General features: G+C 39.1%; 2 protein-coding genes across 6 annotated transcripts in view; both read left to right on the top strand.

The window, feature by feature from the left end:
• Nucleotides 1–6,120, top strand: part of LOC133108765 (HMG box transcription factor BBX-like) — a 34,861-nt gene extending 28,741 nt beyond the window's left edge. For all 3 annotated transcript variants that reach the window (XM_061218504.1, XM_061218502.1, XM_061218503.1), the window contains exon 17: nt 1,017–6,120. In XM_061218504.1, coding sequence (XP_061074488.1) covers nt 1,017–1,104 — 88 coding nt within the window. In that variant the 3' untranslated portion in view covers nt 1,105–6,120. The remainder of the gene's footprint in view (nt 1–1,016) is intronic.
• A 4,659-nt stretch (nt 6,121–10,779) lies between these two features.
• The window catches only part of LOC133107835 (dual specificity tyrosine-phosphorylation-regulated kinase 1A-like), a 33,533-nt gene continuing 16,338 nt past the window's right edge, over nt 10,780–27,974 (top strand). The window contains exons 1-3 of one of the 3 annotated variants that reach the window (XM_061217059.1): nt 10,780–11,517; nt 23,577–23,689; nt 24,563–24,632. In XM_061217059.1, the coding sequence (XP_061073043.1) occupies nt 24,623–24,632 (10 nt within the window). In that variant the 5' untranslated portion in view covers nt 10,780–11,517; nt 23,577–23,689; nt 24,563–24,622. Of the gene's footprint in view, nt 11,518–23,576; nt 23,690–24,562; nt 24,633–24,975; nt 25,140–27,974 lie in introns of those variants that run through there. The other 2 variants (XM_061217058.1, XM_061217060.1) reach the window with 2 other exon arrangements.

Below are 27,974 nucleotides of genomic sequence, written 5' to 3'. Positions count from 1 at the left end.
TATTAAATACAACAGTATAACAGTATAGTGATTTGTGGGTGACACTATCATGGGACTGGGAATGGCCAGAACTTGGCTTAAAGAATCTATTCAACCCACTTGCTAAGTGTCTAACCCCTTCAGACCCTGCATTAATTGAAATGGACATCACATGTTTGGTGTTGTTTTTCTGTGTTCATCAATCATTTACATAAATCTGATTGGCTATTTAGTAGAGATTAACTAATCAATCAGATGCAAGTACGGTCCAACTGGTTGACAATTGAAAAAGTTACATCACACCAAAGTGAAGCATGACAGCAGTACCTCAGAGTTGTTGAATCATTTAACTTTTATCACAGCATTATGTATATATATATATATATATATATATATATATATATATATATATATATATATATATATTTTAAACATTCATTTCTACATTTGATTTGTTAAACATAATATGTAAACACTGAAAATGTTATTTTAAGCATTAGATGTTTAATAGCATAAGTTTAGACACATGATGTTTTTAAGTCATTGTCCATTGCATTGGTCTAAAGAGATGTAATCTGTGGTCTTTTTATATTGTGAAAATTAAGTTTTGACACAGAAAAACTATGTATTAGCATAGTCCAAAAACTTCATATTTGTCCAAAAAAAAATCATATTCAGCTATAGAGGTCGTAAAGGTTGGATGCTACGGATGGAAATAAGCCTGATGGCGCTCCCTTGACAGCCAGGATTGAAATAGTTGGTGATTGTAGAATTTTAAATATACACGTAATGTTTGGGACAAAGTCTCACCATTTCTTTCTTTGCCTCTGTGTTTGCCTTTGAGATTTGTCATTTAAAAAATCACAAGTGGAGGGTCTCCTCAGGAACCAAATTCCTCCACATTCCTCTTTTCTACAGCATTTTAATCGCATTCTTCTTGAGCTAACCCACTTCCACTTTGCAGTAGCCGCAGTATTTCTTTCTAAGGGAGAGGTTTGCGTGGGCAGTTATTCATCCTCGCCCTGTTCTGTTTTCAGAGGCCCGCACTCTGCCAGTCTGCCTCAGGAGGGCCAGTCCAAGGAGATTGCACAGACCCACGTCCTCATATCCTGTGGCGACCAGTGAGGACGGACGGACAGACGGACAGATGGACACTGCGCTCTTCTCTTCTCCTCCCCCCGAGCCCTGGGATTGCGAGACGGACCGGAGCTTTGGGTGAGCCTGGCTGGGGATGAGCGTGGGGAGGAGGGGTGGGCCACCCGTCAGACGCTTCCATTAGAGGGAGCTCTCGGGTAGCCCTCTCTGAAGGAGGAACCCAGCCCCACCCAGGAGTTTGGCTCTTCCATCAGGTGGCTACAATTGGTGGCATTGCTCAACGGAGGGCTTCTGGGATTGCACAGGAAAAAGGCATTTGAAGGACCTCTGTGTACTCTGTGTATCCTACCCCTACGGACGTTCTTTTCCTTCAGTGCCGCCTCATCACCTCTGCGAGACCTTGGCTGCCCTTGTCTGACCCTCTTTGAATAAGCCCCGCTATTGTCCTGAACACCTCCCTTAACCAGACTGGCACAATGTGGGTCGATATCCTTCAAGACCTCAAAATGGCTTCCAAATGTTACCTCCCTCTCTGCTTCTTAGTCCGTTACTGTGGCTCAGATTCAGTGTCTCAGGTGCTTGATGTCTAGCGGACTCCGGAAACAAAGTCACTCACTCCAGTTTCTACAAATTCAAGTCATCCTGCCACCGCCGGCAATGACATTCACAAGCCCGGAGTCTTTGGTCACAAACTTTGTTTCCTTTGGTTTGCATCATCGCATTTATCTTAACTGTTTAGTCCAACGAGGGTATATTCATGATTTTGATTGGACAATCATGCCCATTTTACCACAATGGAGTGATGTTTGTGCACATAAATTAACCACAATCACTACAAATAACACTGATGTGATGTTCTCCTTTTCCCTTCATTACAACTTAAAATTAAAGGCAGACTATTATTATGCAATACACAGCATATAGTTCAGATTTCATTCAAAGCTTTCATATACCTAACAGCTACAATATCTAGTGTTAAGAGCAGAACCGGAATCTACTAACATGTAAGATTCACATAATTATGTAATGTTTATTATGTCCACTGATCAGCATATTTAGTCTGTGGACAGATTTACATTTGACAATTCAAAGCATAATTCAGATGAAATGCATTTTTGTCAGCTCGGTAGACTAGCATCTACCGTAGATAAATGGTCCAGTTGTGTGTTGCTAGTTTCCTAAAGCAAATAGTGTAATAACACAGACACTGCACAATTTCTTTTGAGCTTGAAAAAGGCTGTTTTGTTTAAAAACATTTGTAATTTCTTTCCTGTTTCATATCATTTCTAATTCTGTGTTTTCACTGAATGTTTTTAACTCCTTTAAATCTCTAAAATTAACTGACAACTTAAAAAATGCTGTTAGATTCTAGAAAGCTGGAAGCTTAGATTCTCAAACGCTGACTGAATACTGCTTTATAGATACTACTTTATTTCAATCACAGCACATAGTCGAATTGACTTGAAATACCCAGACGTGGGTTCCATTCCACATTGTGTACAGATATGTATGTTTTTCTTTGGGAGCTTTTATTTTGACAGGGAGGGCTGGTTTTACTGTGAGATGCTGTACCCCTGTGTCAGCTCAGTTTTAAAGCTACTGTCTGGTATACCACTTTTCACATTTCCATTTAGGGTTTCTATATTTAAAAAAATTGCAACTATATGATCCTTATAGTTCATCATTTGGTCAAAAATATAAGGGGCGAAATATGTTTTTTAAATAAGACATGGTGTTTGACCGGATACATTAGAATGCATTACTCTGTCCCAAACCTGCTCATTCTCTACAGCTGGGAGTATTTGCAGTTCTTCACAGACAGGTACAAATGGCTCATTAGCTAAACCAGATAGCTTTCTGTGCTACTCTGGAGAATCCGGATTGGGCCTTGTTAGTTAATCGAGTAAGTATGCAGAAATATGCCACCCATACAGTTAACAATGACCATGGCTGGTGGAAGGAGCCAGAAATCTGTCTGTGAACTGTGACTAGCTCCTGTAGCTGTTTAGAAACTGTCTCAGTCAGTACAAGTCGGCAAGTTTTTTTACTCTTCAGCCGTTGAAGGACAAGTCTGACGTAATTGTATTATTTTCCATATTGTCAACATATCCAATGAGAGTGTTTTTGTCTGACATTCTCCAACCCGGTTTATTACTCAACCAGAAAGTCATTAATTCAGGTTGTGTGCTAAAGTAACTTAATGCAGCTCAGAAAGTCTTATTTTTATTTTCAGAAAACACAACCCATTGCCACAAAAAACTGACCGGTGTAGTTTTCCCCAAATGTACTTAAAACGGAGCAAATTTCTTATTTTGACAGCCACTATTTTCAGTATTTCAGTGAAAACTTCCACATGGAAAAAGCAATCGATGTCGCTTGAAGTTGGTTCAGTAAAAAGAACAAAAGCCTGGTTCACTGGACACTTGCGGGTATGCGGGTAGGATAAATTCATTGTAGGTTTCAGTTTTCATGTGTTGACCATACTGGAAAAATTGAATTACGGCAGTTTGTTGCACTACTGTGGCTGACCACAGACATTCCCCCCCTAAGGTTTCATAGGCCCTGTCATAGATTAGTGGTGCTGCTTGTCAGGCCTTACTGACGTCCATACATCACTTCCCACTCTTGTTTTTATAAGCTTGTCTTTGATAGGTTTATAAGCTTGTCTTTGATAGGTTTATTTTATTTTTTGGTTCTCCGGTCAACATATATTTTCCTCCCATAATATTTTCCGTGAGTTTCAGTGGTACCTTTTTCATAAAAACGATTAATAATTTTTGCGTGTGGTAGTTTAGGACCATTGTTTTATACATTTATATTCTTGACTTTAGAGTTTCTTTCCCTTGGTACCCAGTTTACAGGATTATTATGACTGTTCTCAAAGAAAAAAAATCTGAGCAAAATACAAAAAAAAGAGAGTGCCTATAGTAACCTGAATCGGAGATTGGAGAGTAGTGGCCCCTGACTCATTCCTTGCTTGTGAATCTATGAAATTCCTCAAGCTTTGCTTGTTGAGCATTGTGGAAATGAACAGAGCACAGTCTCTTCAATGTGCAGTCTTCAGATTAGTGCAGTTGAAACCATGACTCCCGGTACTATAGTGCAATACAATGGAAGAAATTATTTTTTTTACAGTACTATATCTTCACATTTTTTGGAGAGTGGAACTAAATACTCCTTTAAGGTATTTAGCAGCGGTACTCTTTGTGAGCCATCAGGTAAAGTTTAACTTGATCTACTTCTATTCGATTGTGCAGGTTTGGTATAAATCATGATTATAATGCAAAACTATTTAGAGCCAGTTTATGCTATGAAGGTACAGGACAAATACTGAAATATAATATATTTTCTAAAGACAGATTCAAAGGATAATAGTTTCAAGAGACATATTTATAGATAATGGAAAATGATTTTCCACAAAGTACTTCCAGTCCAGGCTTTTCTTGCACAATGCTTACATTTCATATTTTTGCCATCATTAGACTGGATTTGCAAAAAAAGCTAAGACATAATTCGTAGTAAATAATTGTTCATTTTTAAGATTACTTATTGAGAATGCCTCAAACTGCCAAATGTTTGCCATGAAGCTAAACAAATAATATATATATTCATGTCTTCCCCAAAAAATCGTCTCCTTAAGTCCTGCACTTAGTAAAGATGTTTCCCTGAGATCTAGCACTTATCACACAACTGCAGACTGATCTATCTATGAACAAGTTTGGACTAGAACTATGAACACTCTTAACAATGCATCCTTTTTTGCAAACATTTGCCAAAGAGAAGGGAACAGTGTCTTTGAATGGAACTATAGTGAGGAAATATTTAGTTTAGCCTTTGCACTGAAATTTGTAGGCGCAATTGTCTTCAGGTAACGTGTATATATCCATAACTCACTTCCTAACAATATTTCTCCCTGAATGCTCCTCTGTCCTAAGCTGGTTGTAGGAACAGTTTAGAAATAAATGTCATCGCCTTTTAGAAGACACCCGTTTTAGAAGATACATTTTGCACCTTAAACTCTAAACCAAATGAATTACTCTGACTGCTTCAGAATTTATGATCCCATCGTTGCTTCTTCTGATGATTTATGGTGTTTTGGAGCCTCTGAGATAGATTCTTCAGCCATATTAAAGGAAAACAAAATAAACGATCAGCACTTGCATCCTGTTGTCTGTAAGTAGGAATGAAAGTGTTTTAGGCAAATGGAACATTCTGGCATGAAGTGTTTAGGGGGAAATTAGTCCAGTCTGCACACTTAGAATCCCACAATTAAATTTCTTCCACTTTTCTACATAGAACATGCCTGTATAGAAATGAGTTATATTAATTATATAATTATTGATATTACCCCTTTGTTCTAGTACTGTCTCATGAATGTAATGGATTTTGTACCTGTATTTTTCTATTTTCTAGCCACTCGGATTTTTCTGATATGTGATGGAATTCTGCAAAGGAGATTTACACTGCTTATTCCGTTGTTTGCTACAACCTACAGTCAGAACAACAGTACAGACTTTTCTTTGAAGAATTTATGCATAGCAGCAATCTGTTCAACTGGTATATCAAGAGTTTTATTTCTAAAATTATATTAGCCTGGCTTTGCTGTAGGATGCAAACAAAACTGTTGTGTTCTTGAAAAGCAAAGATGGTTGAGAGATTACGTAAACGAATGCCAAACCCTATGTACTTTGTATATTTATTTCTATTATATTTTTATTGATTTGCTTACCCCAATAGTCTTAATAAAGAATAGTTGTGCTAATAATAGGATGTATGTTGTTAGCTTTCAAAGTTGTCATTAAGTGATCTTTAGGGCTTTTTCCTGAATTAAGATTAGGAATTTTCCTTTCTGGAAGTTTCTACTTTGTGTGCTTGGATCTAATTTATGTGAGAAGTACTGTATTATTTTATATGGACTCCGTTGTTTATGCATCCTTGCCTTACTGGACAGCCTGCTTAGAAGGGGGTCCCTTTGTCTCTTCCCTCCCCATAACACTGCTGATTCAGCAAATATTCCCTGAACACCTAATAAAATTATAAATATTATATCTGCCTGTCTAAAAGGTTCATGTAATTACATGCTGTGAGTGTGAGTGTGAGTGTGAGTGTGAGTGTGAGTGTGTGTGCGTGTGCGCGTGCGCGTGTGCGTGTGCGTGCGTGCGGGTAAGGTACAAATGTACTCAATTGTCGTATGATCTTTGCCTGCTGGTTATGACTGCAATGTGTGAGGAACCCCTCCGCTTGACCAAGGGACAGTAACATTTTCTTTGTGTATGTTACACAGTGTGTACAAAGCCGCAAATTTGTTTTCAAATTCACACACAGGCCCAGGTCTCGAGGCCACAGCCACTGAACTGACAACCTGTTGTTGGTCCCTTTGGGGCCAAGGCATTCCGATGAAATAAAGGCATGCTGGTACAGCGCTGTACTTTCCAGCTGAAATGTAACATTACATGAAGTACTGAGTGCTAAGGCCAGTAGCAAAGAAATGCATTGCTTCTTTCTGAGGAGGGTAAAGTTAAATGTAATCATGTAACGTAACGTAATCAGGCCCTCCAGTGGAACCATCTGTAATGAAAGTACAATTTTGGGTCGTTCTGTCTACCTTTACTTAATCTTACATTGATGTAATGAAAGGTATAATTTCCCTCTTCATGGTGAACCTTTAAGGATTTAATAAGGGTCCCAGTCAATGATGACACAATGATTTCTTACGGCTGGGCAGGTGAAGGCTGATTAAACATCTACAGTAGTGTGCAAAAATGTGGGCACCCTTGGTCAAAAAGCCTTTTACAATTAATATCTGAGTGAACAGAAGTAAACCTGACCTAGAAAGGGTGCAACGTTAACCATGACACATTTCTTCTAATTTTAAGGAATCTTGAGACAAACAAAAGATAGATCTCTGAATGACAAAACCATCTACAATAATAATTTAGCTGATGCTGTTATCCAAAGCAAGTTACAGTTGATTCGACCAAGCAGGGGCCAATCCCCCCCCGAAAGGATCTTGAACTACCAACCTTCCAGGTCCCAATCAGGTATCCACTAGCCCATCTAGGCTGCCGATACCTGCCCGAGTACCTATTTTGAGATATATTAAGAACAACCTAATTATAAGAAGACCGTGTTTATTTTCTTATTTTATTTATAAGGTTGGTTGAGACTGCATTCAAGTTGGGAGTTCCATGAAACTTGATATTACTGATTCTCGAAGATTAAAGAAAATGTTTTGTTTTTACTTCCAAACCAAAATAATCCGAATAAAAATGGTGTTAAAATAAAAAATGCCTACATTCCCATCTTAAAGGAGAGTTCATTTTTATTTCATATTGCCAACATCCACTAGAGGGAGGTGGAATGTCAGATAACAGAACCACAATCCTTTCTGCTGTGTCCTATCAATTTCTTAGGGTACTTCCAACAGCTGGTCTAATATAGGGGAGGTCAGGGTAAGTTGTCATACTACATTTCTCCAAAACGAGATGATCAGCCATTTTGTGTGATGTTGTGTTCGGAGGTCAACTTCTTGTTTACATATGGTCAAAATCGCAGTAAACTGAGGTGAGGGTAGTTTTCTTATTTTTCACCTTCACAAGTAAAAAAAAATTGTACTTTACATTTCAACATTTTTATACTAAGTAGAGGAGAGAATAAATTGTATTTTGATACTTTAGCTGTCCTATGATAAGCTGACCTTGAGATAAAGCCTAATTTTCAAACATTTGGAGCAACTTGTCTCAGTGACTTTGGGGTAAGTTGTCACATGCAACAACTTTCCCCACTATAAATTGACACATATAAATCAGAAATCAATTTTGGTATTGTATAATCAGCAACAAGGTTTCATATAATGCTATTGTATCTGTACAAATGTTAATATAAATATAAACATAGGGTTTAAATCAGCATATCCTCTGGATTACACAAGATAGGCTTTTAGCAGATTCTGACTATCATATTGGTATTTGTACCCAAGGCCAGGCAACTACAACTGCCACATGCCACAGTGTTCTGTTCTGTCTTGTTCATTTCAGAAGTGGGGTGGAAGGTCGTCGTGGAGATTATTGACAGGGAATGGTGGATTCAAAGGGGATGTTCTGTAGTTTTTTGTCATAGGGACTGTCGAATCTCACAGAGGTTCGCTGCTGAAACTAACGAAGGTACCAGCAATTGCACTTGGGGGGCTCAGCACCTCCCAGACCTGGCCCAGCTGGTCCTTTGGTTAAATTTGGCTTTGAATTTTAAAACAAATGACTTGGTTGTGTTCTTGTGATCTACTGTGACAACTTACCCCACATAGTGTGACAACTTACCCCACATAGTGTGACAACTTACCCACTGATGCACACCCTCTACTTTTCTCTCTCTAACTGTTCTTGCAGGACTACACTATATTTTACACAGGGAACGCCATTTGGGTTGCACTTTCTGGTGATTACAATAAATTATTGTTCCAGTGAGTTCAGTCAATATTGCACCAACTGAGATTGGTGTCTTTGCATATACACTCACTGAGCACTTTATTAGGTATTTTTCAGACTTATTGGTCTTCTGCTGCTGTAGCCTATCCACTTAGGAGATTTGACACGTTGTGTGTTCAGAGATGCTCTTTTGCATACCATGGTTGTAATTTGTGGTTATTTGTGTTACTGTCACCTTCCTTGAAACTGTTGTGTGCGAAAATCCCAGGAGATCAGCAGTTTCTGAGATACTCAAACCACCCTGCCTAGCACCAAGAATCATTCCACGGTCAAAGTCACTTTGATCACATTTCTTCCCGATTCTGAGGTTTGGTCTGAAAAACAGCTGAACCTCTTGACCATGTCTGCAGCTTTTATGCATTTAGTTGCTGCCACATTATTGGCTGATTAAATATTTGCATTAACAAGCTGGTGTACAGGTCTACTAAATAAAGTGCTCACTGAGTGTATATTCTAAATATGATTAATCATTAATTAATTCATGTTTAAATAAAAGTTTAAATTGAGGATATTGAGACGAAAGCCATTTTAATTACTATTATTCAGTCACCTAAACTGAAAATTCCTAAAGGAGGAACATACACATATTTTCACATAGCAACTAGCCGCTTCTGCATAGCATGCATCATAGCGCATCACAAAAACTTTTTTCCAGAAAAGACAAGCTTGCGTTCATCTCCTTGATAAAAGTCTTAATTTTAAACTTATTAATAATATCAATATTTAAGTAAATGTGATATAAGCTCTCATAAGCTCATCCTCTAGAGATATTATGGACTAAAGGCTAAATTCTCATCTTACCAATTTTTTTAACTGTGCTGTTTAAAAAAAAAAATCGATATGTGTTTAATCGGTCTTCACTTGTTGCTTGATAGAATACTGCAGTAAGATTGGCCTTAATAATGATCTGCCACAAGTTGACCCTTTTTGGTAGAAAACCTGTTTAGAGCCAAATTCAATTTATGTCAAATTCAAAGCAAAGCGATGCCAGCAATATTCAACAATTATAGTTTCCAGTGGAGACGTGTATAATGCTTCACATTAAAGACTATATTATGTGGGGAAACAACCACTAGTCAGCCTCAAGTGAACTTGTTCATGCATCCAGGTCTGGTTACTTACAGTATTTCTGTTGGTGTGCGTGCATGTATATGCTACAAGATAGATAGATTGTTCTCTTCTAAAGTACACCATATGTACTGTAATTTGGACATGACCTAATTTTGCATAGGACCTGTTGATTCATGGCAAAAAGGGGAAAAAATGAAACAGATTTTTGCATGAATTTTACATTTGTGGCATTTTCAGACACCCTCTCTAATGGCAACCATTCAATAAATGCTATCCCTGGTCTTCCTCCCATAATAATCACTTGTGGCAGTACCAACATGGTAACTGAGTGGACTGTTTCCCCACCAATTAAATAATCTCTGGCGATACCACCCCCTTCTTTGCAGTGCTAGAATGTGCCTGTATAACCAGTAGGTGTAGCTGTTTTCCTTTTTCAATTTATATCACAGTTGTTACTGGTATTGCTGTGTCGTCTTTTCTATACTGCAAGATAGTTTTCATTAAGATTTAAATAGTCTGAAAAGTCACACAGAAGATGAATGAACACCTGACCTCACCCGCCTCCATTAACGTGCACTCACTCAGGTGGAATGAATAGGTTTGCCATTGGGATAATTATTTGACACTGACTTCATAGAATATTAAAAAAATAAAACGCCATAACAGACACGCATGCAATTAAGTTTGTACATTGTGTGTGTGACAGCCAAGCTATTTTCAGATTATATTTAGCCGCCTATCTTCATAAATGAACAAGCATCCCACATTTCAGAAGTATCAGGGGGGTTTCTCGAATTAAAACTGATCATACAAGGGGGAATCCAGCTACTCATTTCATAATGCTGAATTCAGGTGCTGGATTCAAAAACACTTCCTTGGCTGACTAGTATGATCCACCTGTGCCCTCAATGTGTGATCACTATATCTGAGAAAAGGAGTGGAAATTATGCTGTATGAAATTCAACCATACCACATGAGACCTAATGGCAAACATACAGTTAACGTTTCCCCGTCTTATTTGCGCTAACCTTTGCCTTCACTCCACCTACTTGAAACATTGATTGACAGTTTATATGACAACTACATTGTCTTTTTGTCGTCATTGGTCCATCCGGGAATTTCGTAGTTTGATTGACAGTCGTCATGGTAACATTCTCCGTCAGTCGCCATTTTACCAGTCGCTTTTTTCCTAATAATTTACCTTCCCGCCGGAATAATACATTTACTTTTTAATAGTAATGGCATCGATTTTGAAACAAATGCATCGGCAGGATTGGATTAAAATAATTCAGAGACCTATGGTTTAAAACAGGGTGGACATATTTAGGCGGTGCCAAGCAACGTGGTTGTCCGTCTCTCTGGTCCACCGGGCCGGTTCGCTGCGCAGGTTTGGAACGCGCGCCATTTTGTGAAATTTACAAAAAATCTTATCCAAGAAAACAAGGCATATAGCAAAGGACACGGCAATTATTTTACACATCTGGGGAGGCTGCACATTTTATTATCAGAGACTGTTGTTGTTACTCCCACGGAGAGGAGCCATCAACAACTATAGCTAATTTTCTGTGGTTAGCTAGTTAGCTAGCTGTCTCGCTAGCTAGCTAGCTAGCTAACTCCCCCAAATGTAGCTAGCTAGCTGGCTAGCTATGTTTTCTCACCGTTCGTCCCAAAAGCTAGCTAGCTAGCTAGCTACGTGTGTTTGTTTTTAGCTAGCTAGCCAGCTAGCTGACGGAGATATACGCCGTTGGTTTGGAAATTGAACTGACACCAGTCCGGAGGAGTGAGGATTGGTTCGAAAATTTGGAGGGCTCCTTACAGGAAAGGAGAAGCTGGATCCTACTTCGCCCCATGGGTTATGGGACTTTAAATGAAGATCACATCAACACAAGTGAGTTCCAATGAAAAATGTGTCTGGTGGTTGCTTGATTTCTTTTAAAAGCCCCAAGTTGGTTAACGCTAGCTAAAATTAGGTAGCTTGGCGGGTTAGCACCATCTGGCTAGCTAGCTAACGTCAGCGAAGTTAGTCAGTAACTTGATGCGGAAACTGCTCGCGTCAGAAAAGCACATATTTTTTTTAACCTGACTAGCTAACGTTAGCTAAATCGGCTAACTGTATGGGCGAGCTGCATTAACTCGTGTAAAAATGAGTTTGTAGTGTATGGATGTCCAGCTAGCACTGTTTAACTAGAAAACAACAGCTTGTTAATTTGCCGAAAGTCAGGGGATTGGTAACTATTAGCCTAGTCAGCTAACGTTAAGCTTACCAAACTGCACTAGGCCACGCTGAGCCGCTGCCTAGTTAGCTGGCCAATAGATGTGTTTAGTGAAACAACAGTTGGCTAGCTAACGGTTTAACAAACGGTATCTAGCTTGCTTACTCTTCAGAAACCATTCCAGCAGGCGGCTAGCTAATTGACACATTGACATTGTCCCTTGGCGTGTGGTCAGTTGATGTTAGTTGGTCAGCTAACCACTGGCACCTCTCACGCTGCTAAGTGCTAGTGCTAGCTAGCTCTACATACGAACAGTCGTGTGATGTGCGTGATGGTCGTTCAGTGTTCACAAATGACACGGTTAGAACCCTTCAGACTGTAACGTTAGTTATCGTAATTAGCTAGCTAGTATTTGGGTAGCTAGCTAACTAGTTACCTAACGTTAATGCAGTGGTTGCAATCACGTCTCGCAATATCACAGTATATACCGAGTTACCACAGCTGATAGAGCTAGCTAGCGCTCATATAACGTTAGCTAATGACAGCTCTTCGGTCTCGTGTGGACACCCAGCCCGATACCTTTCTTGCTAGCCCTAGCTAGTTGACATGTTTGCGATGATAACATATGCGCTACACTAGGAAGAACATTAGCAACTAGTTTAGCTAGCTCTAAATAATATTGCCATCTATCTGGGTTGCAAGTTAGCTGGCCCATTACACAGCTAGGTAGCTATTGGTGTGACTTTCAGGCAGCTGTCATTGCAACATTTTCTATTTTTGTGGTTAGCTATGTCGTTGCTGGCAAGCAGGTTGGATAGCAAGTTTTAACTAGACGGACAGCTGATGTTGCCATGTACAACTGAAGTTACAATTGTCTCTCGGTGTTTACATTGTAACATTTGCTATAACTAAGTACGCTTGCTCTTTTCCGTCCGCGTTAGCGAATTCATCAATATATATGTAACATGGTATACGGTCGGCCATATTTCTAGCTAGCTGTTACACCCGTTACTGCGGTTGTTATAACGTTAGTTAGCGAAACAATTACTCAAAACACATTTGGAAAGTACGTGCTAGCTCACTGGTGATCTGAGTGTTGTCATGGTGGTGATATATTTTGTCGGTCAGGATAAACATAACATAATAATGTATTTAACATAAACCATATGTTTAGCTAGCCCTATTCCCAGAAAGAAAAATATATTCTGAAGGACGATGTCACATGTTTTGACTTTCAGTCTAAATCAGACTGGGTACCTTGAAAGTAGATTTCATGTAAACGCTTAGCTAATTTTAAATCCTATAGATTGACGGATAGCAGTGTTTCATTCCAAGTCATTGTCATCAAACAAGACTAAGAACCGTCTTTTCTGGACAGTGTTACAACTTAGTCACTGAACTCCATCACTAACTAGTCTTTGTTTGAAGAGTAATACAGTTGGTTGGGTGGCTCGGATTGTGTGGTAACTGTAATTGTGTTGTGGGAAATGAGGATCGGCTGTTGATGCATAAAAAGGTGGAAGGAGATTGGCCGGTAAACCGTGGGAGTACCAGGGTCTTGAATTTGAAGAAAGCAGAACTTAAGACATTTTGGAGTAATAAAGAGCAGTCATGCTGTCGTTCTGATTCTGAATACATAACTTGTTGCAAGGGGAGGTAGTAGAGGCCAAATTCATTGGACAACCTTTGCAGTCATATCTTTAGGCCTACTATCCAAGACATTGAATATTTAGATCTGGTTGAAGGGAAGGTAGTTGAGACCAAATTCAAGTCACAATACAAGGTTTTCACCTGCCGATTCAATTTTTTTTGGAGGGGGATTGTATCAAGTGGGTTATTATGACACGCTGTCACACGCATAGATGTGCAGCTACTTCGCAATACCTAATGAACTGGAAGGTAACTGATCAAAACCTTCGTCTGGTCACTATGTTAATGTCTAGTACAACAGGGACATTCAGTTACTTTAACATTTTAAAATGGATATTAATTTATTATCTCAGTAATGGTTCATAACAGCACTGTAATCTTGTACATCTGATCTCTGTTCATATGACATACGGGAATATCCGGCATATATTGGGTATCAACACGTTCTCTCTGCTAGACGGTCAAATATCAAGAGATTAAGTTATAAGCCTGGCACGTGAAGCTACAGCTGAAATGGAAATGCTTCTACAATGATGATGAATTACAATGTATTGCTTAAAGATGTATTATTTGTTTTGACTGACAGTAGGTCAGTATGCTGAGATGTACATACACAAACTTCCAGCCTAAATATGATGGCTGAATAGAAAAGTATACCTCAAGTTCAGGACTCTGAAGGGTTGGCTAAACTGCACAGTAGGCAAATTGAGTAAAGTTGAAAAAGTTACTTTGGGAAAGTTACGCTTTCAGGGGCAATGGAGCTTTTGCACCTTATGAATTTTTTCTTACATTTTGACCACCCACAAAAAAAGCTTTCGGACGATTAGGGTTAAGAACTGGAAATCATCAAGGGCAGTGATGAAAGTCATCGTAAATCTTTTCTCTGAACTCATGGCCTAATAAAAAGGACTACAAAACAGAAATATATTTATGAAAATAATCTCCAGAAGGAAAATATTAGAAGTGAAAGTGAGAGTAATTTCTCATTTCAAGGTTTTTGATTTAATTCATAAGCTACTTGAAGCAATGTTATGTAATGCATGAAAAATCCAGATTGGGCATATTGGACCAGTAGAGGTGCAATGGTACACAGAAAATCTTAGTTCAGTGGTACACTACGTACCTCTGTTTTGACTTCACGACAAGAAAATGTGAAATATAAAACTGCTTTTAATTTAATATGAAATTGTAAACCATGGCTATAATTTCTTGATGAACAGAATTCACCAAATTAACTTGAAGTCATCAAAATGAACTTGGAATTGAATTTAACCGCACATGCGCAAGATTTTCCCAAAATTTCCACTGATGTGAGAACAGAAGCCATGTCTCTTCCCTGACTGCAAGAGCGGCAACAATATACCAGTGTCACTATGTGTCTATGTACTATGTGTCTGGTCGCATAGTGTGTCATTATAGCAAATGGAGGACCAAATTGGGAGAATTTTCATTTTTATAGCGAGATACCAGAGTATGATTGTATTTATCTTTAACATCTTTATCTTAAAAGTCTTTTAAGCTACTCCAAATGGAAAATACACAGCCTCTTCCAGTTTGTGTGAAAAAACAGTGATTATACTCATCATAGTCTAACGAGAATCCTATTTTACAAATGTCTATTCTCTTGATATGTTTTAACATTTCTGTATGGGCAACGCTTGTCTATGTTACGACTGCTTGCCATTGGGCTATTGATAATGCATAGGTATAAGATATAGGAATGAATATTATGGCTATATTGCACATCATCACACTTAAACATTTTGTATCTTTTCTCTATCCGCATTACAGTGGTGCTGAATCTGCTGCTTTGACCACGTCCCCCCTCCGAACTTAACTTTTTATGTCCGTTTATTTATATGACCGTTAAAACAGGTCAAAATGTAGATATTTATTTATTCTAGTTATCAGTATGGTTAAGAAATAGTTTCAAATGACTGCTGTTCCGACTGATTTGTCCCGCCAGTGCTGACTGGTAAAGAGGTCCTTGTTTCCGTAATGAAATGCCTCTTCCTTTGCAGCTCTTGTATGAATATATATACATATAGATAGATAGATACATATACATATATCATATATATATACATATATGAACATTTCTAAATGCTCAAAAAAAAATTATATTCCAGTTTCACTGTGAAAAACGCTGGCTTAATTTATATCATTGCTGAATTAGCTTACCAATAGCCTACATTTTCTGTTGCCCAATTATATCTATAGGTAAATAATATAGAGAATGTTTTAGAAATGAATGAATATTCATGGCATAACTCCAAACTAGCAACTCGCTAACCCTAGAACAGTGGCACACCACCACTGTTACATGCTTGGTGGAGAACCATGTATTGAATCAATTTGAGCTCTGTCTTATAAACATCTAAAGGCTCCATTTGAATTGTAATCAACTTCTCAAGGTGATTGCTGTGTGATTGTGAGCATGTGCATTGTGATTGGTTGCTGAATGGGGGTATTTCTGTGACCACATGATCAAATTCACCACACCTTGTCAGTAATGTGAATTACCCTTTTTAAGTTGTCAGTAATGATCAGATGATCACTGTACTGTCTCTTAACATTTTTCACAAGGATGAGCTGGTGAATCTTTTGGGCTCTGTCCGCAATGATGATAAACTGATTTAAGATTTACCTGTTCAAATGCAGCGAACTGGGTGATGTCTGTTCATCATCATCAGCTGTGCGTTCCTGATTTTCTTGGTGTAATGTGCTGATTACGATACAGCGCCACAGTAATGTCGCCGTTGCAGTTTCAAATGATAGAAACCCGCTAGGGATGAAACGATAGTTGATCCTATTGTGAATTGACAAGTGATTACATATACCATGTCAACTCGCCTCAACCACCACCAATGTGTAGCATGGCTGCTGTTTTTGCGCTCATCACACACCAGCATTGAATCCGGGGATGATTACGTGGCAGTTCAAAAGAGCCAGGGTTGGGAATTTAGCCAGGACACCGGGGAACCCCCTGCTCTTTGCAAAGAGTGTCATGGGATCTTTAATGACCGCAGTGAGTCAGGGCGGCGTCCCCTTCACTGCGCTGGGGCATTGGGGATATTTTGACCAGAGAGAAGATCACCCCCTACTGGCCCACCAACACCACTTCCAGCAGCAAACTTAGTTTTCCCAGGAGGTCTCCCATCCAAGTACTAACCAAGCGCACATCTGCTTTGGCAGCAGCTGGGTGCATGATGGTATGGCTGCTGGCAATTTAATTTTATTGCCAAAAAAACAGCACTGTGGTCAATTTAAATTTTAGAGTGGTTATTGGAGCCGTTTTGAAGTTTCATGTTTTGCTGAAATGAATTATTACTATTATGTGCTTGTATCATACTGCTGTCAGTTGTTTATGAATATTCTAAATGGATGCTTATGTTTTTGTTCCGTTTTGCCTGGCCGTTTAGGTGAACGTAACAGATGTTCATAGTGTTCGCCTCAGAATTCACTGACTGCTGGGTGTTTAAAAACCTGCCTAAAAATGATGATTGAAACTTTACTACAGCTGATTTTGCACCTCAACTGATGTTTCTGCCTGCATTTCTTTCACGGGTACCATGATGCCAGTTTTCCATCCCTCCCTGTTTAATCACTCCGTATGGACGAGTTGGAGTAGCAAAGAATACCGCTAGTGACTCCCATAACACCCCCTGAGACAACTAACAATGATGAACATGTTGTAGAACATATTATAGTTGACTTGGAAGTTAGTTAAATTTTATTTCAGGTGTTGAAAAGCTCCAATGTGAAGTAACATTATCAGTTCAGCAAGCTGTCGAGTGCAAAAATATGGTACTGTTAACTGATAAGTCAACTTATAGCATTTAAAACCCACCCAGCTAACATTTGCTTGTTGGTCTCTGACGTTATCTCTAAATGTCATTGCTATGATTAACATGGATAAAATTATGGTATTCAAGACCAAGAGAGCTTGCTAACTTGCTAGCTACGTTGATGATTTTGTTTTTATTTGGCTAAGTGTGGGCTACGGTTAGATAGTTTCAACAAAGAGGCTTTTGGTCAGATGGCTAGTTTGTTCATCCTAATGTGCTTAGTTAACCACTAGCAAACACATTGTTTGCTTGACGGCATTATTTGCACCCTACATCATTCTATTTCACCCACGGAAACATGCTATACAATTTAGCTGGATTTTAAAATCAGAACTTGAGTATTGCCACACTTCTACTTTTTGTAAAAGTTCAATGTTGAGGTGTCGTTTGCACTGGCAAGTTGTTACAAGGACTGTTGGCCTAACATTTACTTTGATAGCCTCCTTGTATTTAGTATTCAGTTCTAGGTCACCACCTTCTGGCACATGCTGATACAGTAAACTGTGTTTACTCTTGGTAAAACTATAAACAATGTTTATTCCCATCATAGCATTAGCCCTACCAGAGTCTGGCCTCTCTTGATACCTTTAGCTTATGTAGCTTGTTCTGTTGGGTATTTAATGTTGCCTTTTACTTTCCAAACTTCTTCTCCAATAACTGAATTTTTTCAAACTATTTTGGGCCATCTTAAAATAGCTTCATTCAAATTTAAAACATTGTCAGTTAATAGCCTAATTGCCAAATCGTGCTCGCAGATGTCCAACAGTCTGTCGTTAAAGCCGCGTAGGCTATGTCCACGCATGCAAAATAATAATAATAATAAAAATATATACTTCGTGTTACCTCTTCCCTATGGATTCTGCCTGACAGACTTGATTGGTATGAAATGTGCCCAATCTCCTGCTGATGAGTACTTTAATGTCCAATATTTGTGTGGTATACAGTAACGTGATAACACCATGTCGTGGTGGCAACACGATAAATCTGGTCTAATTATTGGCAGGGAATCCAACGGAAATGGTGTAAATATAAAATGGGATGTCAGTCCACTGGTGTAATGATTTTACTTTTATGCCAATGGTTTCTATACATTTTGGCTTATATTTTGAAGTAACTGTAAACTTTACCAATTATTGTATACTGCTGGCTGGAATTGGTTATTGATTATCAATTTTTGGTAAACCGTGTACATCTCCGTTTTAAACGTTTAACCGTAAAATTCAGAAGGAATTGGTGCTTCATGTTTGTTTCACTTAATTTTTGGATTCTGAATGCAGACAATTGTAGCTGTGCCTTCTACGGCATTGTTTATTTTTTATTGTATTTTATTTTGCCTTTTATTTAACCTTTTAAATCGTTTGCACTGATGACCTGTGGATTCAGAGTGTGTTCCAGAATGAAAGGGATTGTGTAGCAGCTCCACTGTATTTGGTTGATTAGATTGCAAAATAAGTCCAGAGCCAGTTTTGTGGTACTTTGGCCAGGGGTTAACGTCAATGTTCTTTCTGAAAGTACCAACCGGAATCTAAATACAGTGTGTATGGATCGTGGGTTGATGTCGGTACAATTTACAGTGCCTTCTTCACCGTCATGAAGAATTGGGTTTTATTTATTTAGTCTGACCTCTACTGATCAATGCCAATAGGTCTTTCAGCAGCAGCAAAGTTTCCCCAGGTCTTCCCACCAAGAATGAACCAAGACCGACACTGCTTCAGGTTTTGAAGGTTGATGTTAGAACACTGCAGGAAGATATGAATACCACTCCTTCTAATTTAGTCCTTTGGCATGATTGGTTGATTAGAAAAATGGCGACTCACTGCTGACCTCTGTTTTATCATCTTCTCATTCTGTGTCTTTGCCCACTCCCAGCTTGGATAGTGGGTAAATGGGGTGTACCGTCACCTGTGGTTCTGGAGTGTAATGATGCACAGATCATAAACTCTGTAAAAGTATAGAGTGCTTCAAACCTCACGCATGGCCTTGAATGGGGTTGTGCCTCAAAAATGAGCATTAACACTTCTAAACCTTTGCCATGATGTTCTGTCTCTGTCAGATTAACTTTAACACAAACCACTTGATATTGCATTGTTTGGTTTCATTAACTAATGGCATGTAGAGTGCAGAGAATACTCTTGGTCATGAGACACCTTGGAGTACCATCAGTTGAAGGAAAGACTTAAGATTATTTCTGTTGTCTTCTGTTTTTAGTTTTTCATTGAAAAAATAAATTACCACTAGCCAGTGCAGGGCAGTGAACATGAGTGGATAGGATTTCAGAGTGAGGGTCAAGGGGTAGAGCAAAATATTCATTTTTAGGTGTTGCAGGAAAGTGGATAAATCTCAGGAAATTATGTTTTTTGTTTCTCTGAAATATTATGGGATACAACAAGAAATAATGTGCTTTCATCACAAGCCTTTTGGTTCAGGCAGTTTAGATACTGAGACCCCCACCCAGGTTCAACGGTGTCCCAGAGACCCCCACCATATGGTACTTTGGTAGACTGCTGTTGATCACCCAGGGTTTAAAGTGACCTCTTTCAACTTTCCGTTGTGCAGCGACCTGAGTAGTTATTCTCATGTACCATTCTCAATGTTGCATCACTGCAGCCCGTTCATGGTAGAAGGGCTGTATGGTTTGCCATTAGGCTGTGGAAGGCATGTAAACTATTTCAAAGGGCTGAGTGTCCACAAAGCATCTCCACAAAGCACAGGTTCCACCTCTGCAGATGAGCCGGTCGCCAGTGGTTTTATGTATGTAACATTTATGTAACATTGATGAGCGTTTTCCTTGCATTCTGTGCTTTCGGAGTCCGCAAATTTCAACCCAGCTGAACAGTATGTAGTTTTCTGCACTGACGCCTGTGACGTTGCGTTTCACTTCCAGCTGAGTGTGAGTTTGACTTTGGGGTTTAGCTGAAACTGAGCTTCATTTTCGATGCTTATTTGTTCACTAGCGCCAGTGCAGTTGTCTCCAGGACCGATTTTTCAGCCACCCTTTTCAACGTTCCATGGAAAGACAAGGGGTGACATTCCAGATACTTGGTCCATGTTTTTTTCTACAGTCGATGGGTTGTACTATTCCTGCGGAATTGCAACATTGTTACAGGCCATACTGGCCACCAGCCAGTGTAAAGGGAACTTCCATTTTGTGTGTGCAACATGTAAACCTGTTTTGTGGAACGATTGTAGCATTTTTTTGCTAAAACTTATTTACAAAGTAGCCTCAAATAGGTCATCTTACTTGCTGTACTTACTCTAGTCTAGACTGCAGCAGTGGTAACCAGTCAGTTGTTACTATTATTTTGCCGTTTCCCAGGTGAGCATCCAAGCCCTGGGCCGAGCCCTATTTCAGCGAAATATGTTCAAGCAAACTGAACAATTAATAAAAATGTTGTGTAACCATTTTGTTGCCATTTAGAAAAATGGAAATGACCATTTTGAAGTAGTTGTGACCTCGCTTCCCTTTGGGAAAGCTGTCCGCGGCTCGTACTGCGTGTTCCATATTCTAGGGAAGACTGCTCCTAAATTCCTCCAGCATTCCTCGGTTGAAAGAAAGCACAGCAGCAGCGAATGGTGATGATTCTCAGGCGGAGCACGCTGGAACTATGCACAGATTACAGCCTCCCTCGCTGCTCCTGTGTGGGCAGATTCAGGGATCCGCTGTCATGCGCCGTTTATGAGTGACAGTCTTCAGTTCACCAAGGCTGCTGGCAGCACCGTCTCACCCAGAACCCTGGAATAAGTCGATTGAGAAACGTCCATAGTCGAAATGGAACAGTTATGGGGCGGCATGCCAATTACCAAGTAAAATGGCCCGTCCAGTTATGATGCAGTTCTTGAATGCAGCTGATGGTACAGTTAAAGGTACCATTTGCACAACTCTTAATAGGTGTCAGTGATGCCATTTCATTTTCAAATCTAAATAAATGTAATAAAAATCTGCACAAATGTACCTAAAGATTATTTTTCTTTTTTTTGTATAGCATTCATAGCATTTGAACAATAGTATAATCTGGACCAGTAGAAAAGGGTCTTTAACTTTAAGGTATAAAAAGTGTTAGCAGCCCACTTTCATGGGGCAGTTTGACATTGGGTCTATTATGCCTCGTCAGAATTAGATTTGCAGGGACAGGAAGAACATATTACATGTGAGCTCGGCTGATATAAAAAATTGAAGGTAGAACCGGGAGGTGAAACTAGTGATTAAGTGCATCATTATTCTGCAATTACATGATGTCAGAATAAACATGCAATGACAGCACACTACTATTTTGAAATTAAGGTTTTATTTAATGGAGTTCTGTAGGCATACGTTTAGAAGAGGGTAAACTTTAACTGACTTAAGAATCAATGAATGAATGTTATGATGTGGAGGTAAACCTTAACTGATGTATAGCCTAAAGTTTATCTCATACCGGTATTTATATTTGGCGGAGAATGGCTCATTTTCTAATCACATGAAATGTAAACACCACAGGAGTGGTCTAAGCTGAGTAGATCATAAACCTATCGGTTTCATCTAGTACTCTGCTAAAAAAGGTAATCTGAAGGTAAATTATTTTAAGCAGTAGATGGCATAATACCTCAGTGTCTCAGGTGTGGACATTTTTCTCTGGATTGTTCTTGCAATTCTTTTATGTATTCATTCGTTCGGTCTCTAAAGCCCATGTTACAGTAAAAGACCTGCATATAGGTGTCACATAGTAAGTGAATAAGCACCTGATGCCTATCTGACTCTTTTCCAGTAATCAGGCTTTTGCACTCTAATAGGTACGTGGTTCATTTAGCCATTATGGGACACGGACGTAAATAATCATCCTGAATGCTTTGATCACAACTTTGCTTTGTGACTGTTAAGGAAGCTGAATGCTTCATGTCCACTGTGGTATTGCTTCGACCCAACACGAGGGGTAGATGGATTTTAAAAAATGCACTAACCGACCATGTCAATAAATCTGGTAGCCAATATTTATTTCTAGTGGCCAAAATGCCACCAAAAAACACGGATGCATTGCTTTAACCCTTTCAGTCCCAAGCCCAATATGAAGGGGCTCTACCCACGTCCCAAGCAGCTTTGGCTTTGGTTGGGAGAGTTGAGAGAATTTAGCAGGGTTTTCATAGGGGCTGAAAAAAAGCATAGGAGAAGTTTTGATTGGTTGAAAAGGAAAAGGTTGAGAGTGCCATATGGCTCTCTTGGCACTGAAAGGCGTAAAGGGAAATGTATGTGTTACCCGTTTGGGCAACTCACAAACATTAGATTCAAGTACTTTTAAAATACAAAAAAGTGTTTAATTTTAGGCCATGAAAATAAAATCATGTACAAACAGCTGATTGTCTGTTTTCGGGTGCGGTCGTAACTTGAAGTTCTTTTTTTTTCATTTTAAGTTATGTTTGAGTGAACTGATTCAACCTGTCACTAATTAGGTAGTTTACTAAATTAGCCAGGCTGATTTGAATACAGACTATAAAGCCATCGTTCATCATAAAATTACTAATACACATTTGTGTAATCAGTAGCCTATCAATGGCAAACTGCAACCGATGTGAAGCGCAATTGCGGGGAAAAAAACCCATGGGTGTTGGTACGTCCCATTAGACCGGCCAGCTGAGGATAGATAAGGTCATCTTTGTTGTTGCTGTTGGTACGCAAATCAGACAAAAGTAATAAAAAGCTGCATGTCGATAATTTTCGGATGATCTGGAGCCTTGTACTTTTGTGGTTGCAGAACGATTTAATGCTTCATTTGCTTATATGAAGTTGTCGCTGCTGCCATCTATGATGAAATGTGCTAGCATAGCATGTAGCAGCATACCGGAAATGCAATTCAGCGGGACATCCGCTTTACCTCCCAATTGGTTTTGACTTTTCTTTTTAATGCAATTAAGGTAATAATAGGTTTTCAAAAGAGTATGCATGCTTATTGGGAACAAATGGTTTTAGGCCACAAAATTACAGATTCTAAGCAGTGTACAATAAATGTCATACCTGTTTTTTTCAGCTAGGTGGAAGACACATCAGTTTAAGGAATGGAATGTAACATGAGAACAGTCTCTTCATCAAAGCTAGCTTATTTTTACAAGTATTATTTTTACCACCTGAGGGACCATAATGTTAAAAAGCGTGTTGTCACTGAATATTGGCTACCAGATTGTCACTGACAACTTGTCGGGTACATTCCAAATGACCATTGAGGCAGTACTGATTTAAAATTTAATTAAACTTCTTTCCTTTACAGATCTACACCAATGATTGTCCTGGCAATAGACAAACTAGACCACCCAACAGTGAGAGTCTCTGTTGTAAAGGAAGGGGTAGTACCACCCGAAAACCACTTGCAAGTTGGCCTAGGTATGTTAAACCCTTTTTAGTAGGCCTGTAATCATGCTCAGGAAACTGCGTTCAAGTCCTGTTATACATTTACTGTGCCACAGATACAAAAGCCTTTAAATTGTACCAGAAAACTCAACTTAATATTAAAAAAAGTTAAGTTAAAACTGTTCTGAAGTCTGACCCTCCTTCTGATAACGTTTTTAATAGAAAGGCAGCATTGACACTGTTGCTGTGAGTAGTCACTGAATAAGGCCGAAGTTATCTGCAGTGTGAAATCCCACTTGGACTACAAAAACTTCACAAAGCCAAAACCACAATCTAAGCAATTTACTTTTTTTGCGTCAAGTTTCTGTTGGCAATCGAAAATCAACAGATGAGTGTTTACTAAGGTTTATTCTGTATTGGCAGAATTATTGAGGCATAAGTCTTTCTTTATATTCGGGTTTTACCTGCGAGATAAACGATAAACCTTTAGATTTTATTATTTTATTTTTTTGCATAACATTTATCACTGAATTGCCATATGTTATTCTCGAAGAGGAAAATAGCTTCATCGCGTTATTTTGCTGCAATACTGAATTATAGCATTGTATAGTATAGATTACAGTGGTGGCCTGTGGGATCCTTCATGATCATCTGGCTGTACAGAAGGGACTCCTGAATGCTGAAGTCCAGCATGTGCCAATACAAGTCCTTCAAGGAATCTTGGTGTTACTAGCCTATAAAACACTTGTTCTTACTCTGCTATTCAATTAATTCATATCAACTCTTTCCTACTTTCCCTGTGACTTGGGTTGTTTTTGTGGGATGGTTACGACATTTATTCCTCAAATGTTAACGATGGGCTTTCTGAAATGTGTAATTGTGTTGACTTAATTTTATTTCTTGTAGTCGCTTGTGGTTTGCTGCTGGACTCTCCTCCCAGGATGATATGAGATTTAACAGGCGACGATGCATACAGGTTAGCTGCAATTTTCTACCTCCTTTTGTTTTTTTCTTGTGTTCTTTTTTATTTAAAAAAAAAACCCAACATTTCTTTATCTTAAAGGCAAGCGGAATGTTTACTTACACTTCCGGTTCTTCTCGTGAATACAGGTTTGTATTAGGCTTTTATTAAATTGAGCTAAATAGTCATTTCTCCTGCCGTGTTGTTCTTTCTCAGTTCTTGTTGTCTTGGCTACAACCGTAAGTTTTTTGTTTTTGGTTTTGTAATGCCCTTTTCAGCTTTTTGCCAATGTGGAATGGCCAAACAAATTTTGTTTTTTTTCCCCCCCCCGACACCTTTGCTGCAACATTCTCTACGAGTTCGGGAGGGCTCTGACAAGCGCGTGCTGACCACCAGAGCCTGTGGTGGTGACGGTGTCGTCATTCACGCTCACACGGGCATGAGTCTGAGGCAGACGCCTCATGGTGTAGCTTAACAGCAGGGCTTGCAGGCACCCAACCGCCGGACCAGCAGGGCTTGTTGGTATGTGATGGGCTGCGCTGTCGTCCCAGCCAACTGAACCCCTCCCTCCTTTGGGCTACGATTGTGCATTGCACTGCAGGCCAGCCAGCGCTGGCATGGTCCCGAATTCATACCACACCACGGGGCCCGTCCACGTACCTTTGAACAGTGTTTTGGGAATATATAGGCCGAATCACCGCGCTTGCTTACTATTGAGTATACAAGTTGCATGAAGCTAGTTGTATATTCAGTAGTCGACAACTGTGCTGATTCAGACATGGCCATAGTCTTTGAAATTTTTATAGTAAGGCATAATACATTAACTAGCTTGTGCTAAAATGAAACGACTACTCCCAATGAGTTTGATGCTATTCAGCTGAGTGGAAGAAGCAGTGGCTTTTTAAAATCCTTTCTTTAAACAAACTCATTCTGCAGTGTTTGCATGGCGTAGGACCACTTCCAACTAACTTCTTTCTATTCTCACAGGGCAGGGCCAAATTTCAGAGTTGGCGGTCATAGTTAAATACATTAAATATATTTATTTCAGTTTCATGGATTTGAAAGAATTTCAGTGGTTCAGCATGGAATAATACATATCCAAAAAGATGCTGTCGTAATGATGATGGCTCTCTCTTTTTTTTTTATGGTCCCAGTTTTAGAAGTTACGACAGGAAGGATTTTTTTTATTTTTTTATACTTCCAACTCTTCATGGATGGGTTGAGGTACTTGAAGGCCCACCGTTCCATTGTTTTATTAGGATCTTCTGGTCAGTCTAGGACTGCCCTAACTGCCCTTAAAGTTTAGCACTGTCATATGCACCAATTAGAATTTATGTCTCTTGAGGTTGTGTATAAGAATACAGAGAATCTATGTGAGTAACTCTGCTTTAGCCATGTTTAGCCTACCAAAGCAAACTTGTTAGACCATGATTTGTGAAGTTAACCGTGTATGTTCTGTAGTTGTTGGGCTGTACAGATTATTGATTTATGCTTCTGCTCTTCCTCTTTTGATCCTGTCTAATTGAAATGTTTGTTCCACTGGATCCGTTTCCTGAATGATAACATTGTCATAAATCTTTTTATCGGGTTCTTAGCTTGCAGTGCATTTTTCTTTACAGTGCATTGCAGTGCATTTTTCATTTTCTTTCTAGTATTTGGCTGTCCTGTTTAGTGATTTTTTTCATAGTGATTCATAATGAAAATACAGGTCTGCTTTTTTTTAAAGCCAGATGCAGTTGAAACTTCTTCATAATAGGTGGACTGCAAACAGGTGCCAGTTTCATCATCTGATGTGTCATCTGTTCACCAATGTAGCTGAAATGTGGTATTATGAAGTATTAAAGGGGCAGGGCCCTTTTGGGTATTCATAGATAATCTTGGAACTGGTCTCACAGTTGAGGCCTGGAGTATTGGTAGTTTGCAGTTTTTTTGTTTGTTTTTTTTTTTCTCCCCTTATTTGTTGGATGTTTTTGATTGGCCTGGACAGTTTTTGTGTGTAATGGAGGATGATTTTTACACTTACACCTGTTTCTGACAACCTGTCCACTTAACAATGGCTAGTGTAGAGGTATCAACGCCAACCCCATAAGCTGCACAGGTTCTTCGTTCCCAAGAATGTGGCTCAGATGCATCTGCTCTGGCCATGGCTATGAAACACTATACTGGCCATCGTGGCCATGTTGCCGTTCATTATTATTATGAGGAGTTGCAACCGATGGGGGCTGAGTGGTTGAAGAGGGAAGGTAAACCGGCATATTGCTGTCCCATTTGAGGACAACAAGCTGCATTTTCAATGAATATGGGCTGTCTTAAGGTAACTGGTGAAAGTGACCCGAAGATGTTTTTTGAATTTTCTTTTTCCCCTCAAGTGGAATTGCACGAGGGTCTGAGGCTCCTGTGTGTAGCCCGTAGGACTGTCGCTGCCTCAACACCAACCATTGAACATTCTGCACAAACTGTCTGGGCCATTTTAAAACTTGCACTGAAACGTTTTTGAGTAAAAACTTGTTTTTAGCTAGCTGAGGCTATGGTTCCGTTCATAATCCGTCAACGTGAAGAAAAAAAAAAATCGGTCGCTGTCTTTTTACTGGTCATTAAGTTTGTTTTAATGTTCACCTATTTATTGTTTGCGTTGCGTTTTTATATGCATGCCGATTCAAATGGCTGCGGCTTGTTGGCACCACTGGGCCTGCAAGCTGAAAGCTCAGAATGACAGAATTAAAACATGCAGTAGACAGAGGCCTATCATTCACCAAAATAAGACGATGTATAGTTCATTACTCAGTCTTTCATTCATTTAAACAGTGACCTTTTTGAGAAGAAAAAAAAAAAAGTTTTCATTCACTGCAATTAATTGCCTTTAAATCAGTGTATACAAAAACGTATTTAAAAAAAGAAAATAAAACTGATTTAATGTCATGGCCTTGCTCTAAAGTTAGTAAAATAAAAATCCAAAAGTGTCAACTGAGTGTTGGGAGTGATCAGTTGCCTTTAAATCAATGTGCAGAATAGGTCTATGTTTCTTTTTTTAAAAGCAGCTTTAATTTCATGTACTTGGTCTAACGTTAAGTAATTAATACAAACGCAACTCCGATCACCAAAAGAACAGGCTACATTAGAATTAACGAGGAGTGCGATTTCTGTCAAGCCGCAATAACTAGCCATTATTGACCCAAATTTTCCGGAAGTACACCTATTGCATGAATTTTTTTAGAATGCATGAACAAAAAGATTTTGCGTCTTGGCATCTGCCTCGACCTCCTCAATGGGTCGTTTTTCACCTCTGTTACTGAAAGAACTTTATGCGCTGACAAGTTGGCATGACTTGTCCGCTAGCTTATTGATTACACAACCTAG

This window comes from Conger conger, chromosome 13 (assembly GCF_963514075.1).
Source record: "Conger conger chromosome 13, fConCon1.1, whole genome shotgun sequence".
Classification (NCBI taxonomy): Eukaryota; Metazoa; Chordata; class Actinopteri; order Anguilliformes; family Congridae; genus Conger; species Conger conger.
Note: the sequence above shows the minus strand (reverse complement) of the source record. Positions and strands in the feature narration are given on the sequence as shown.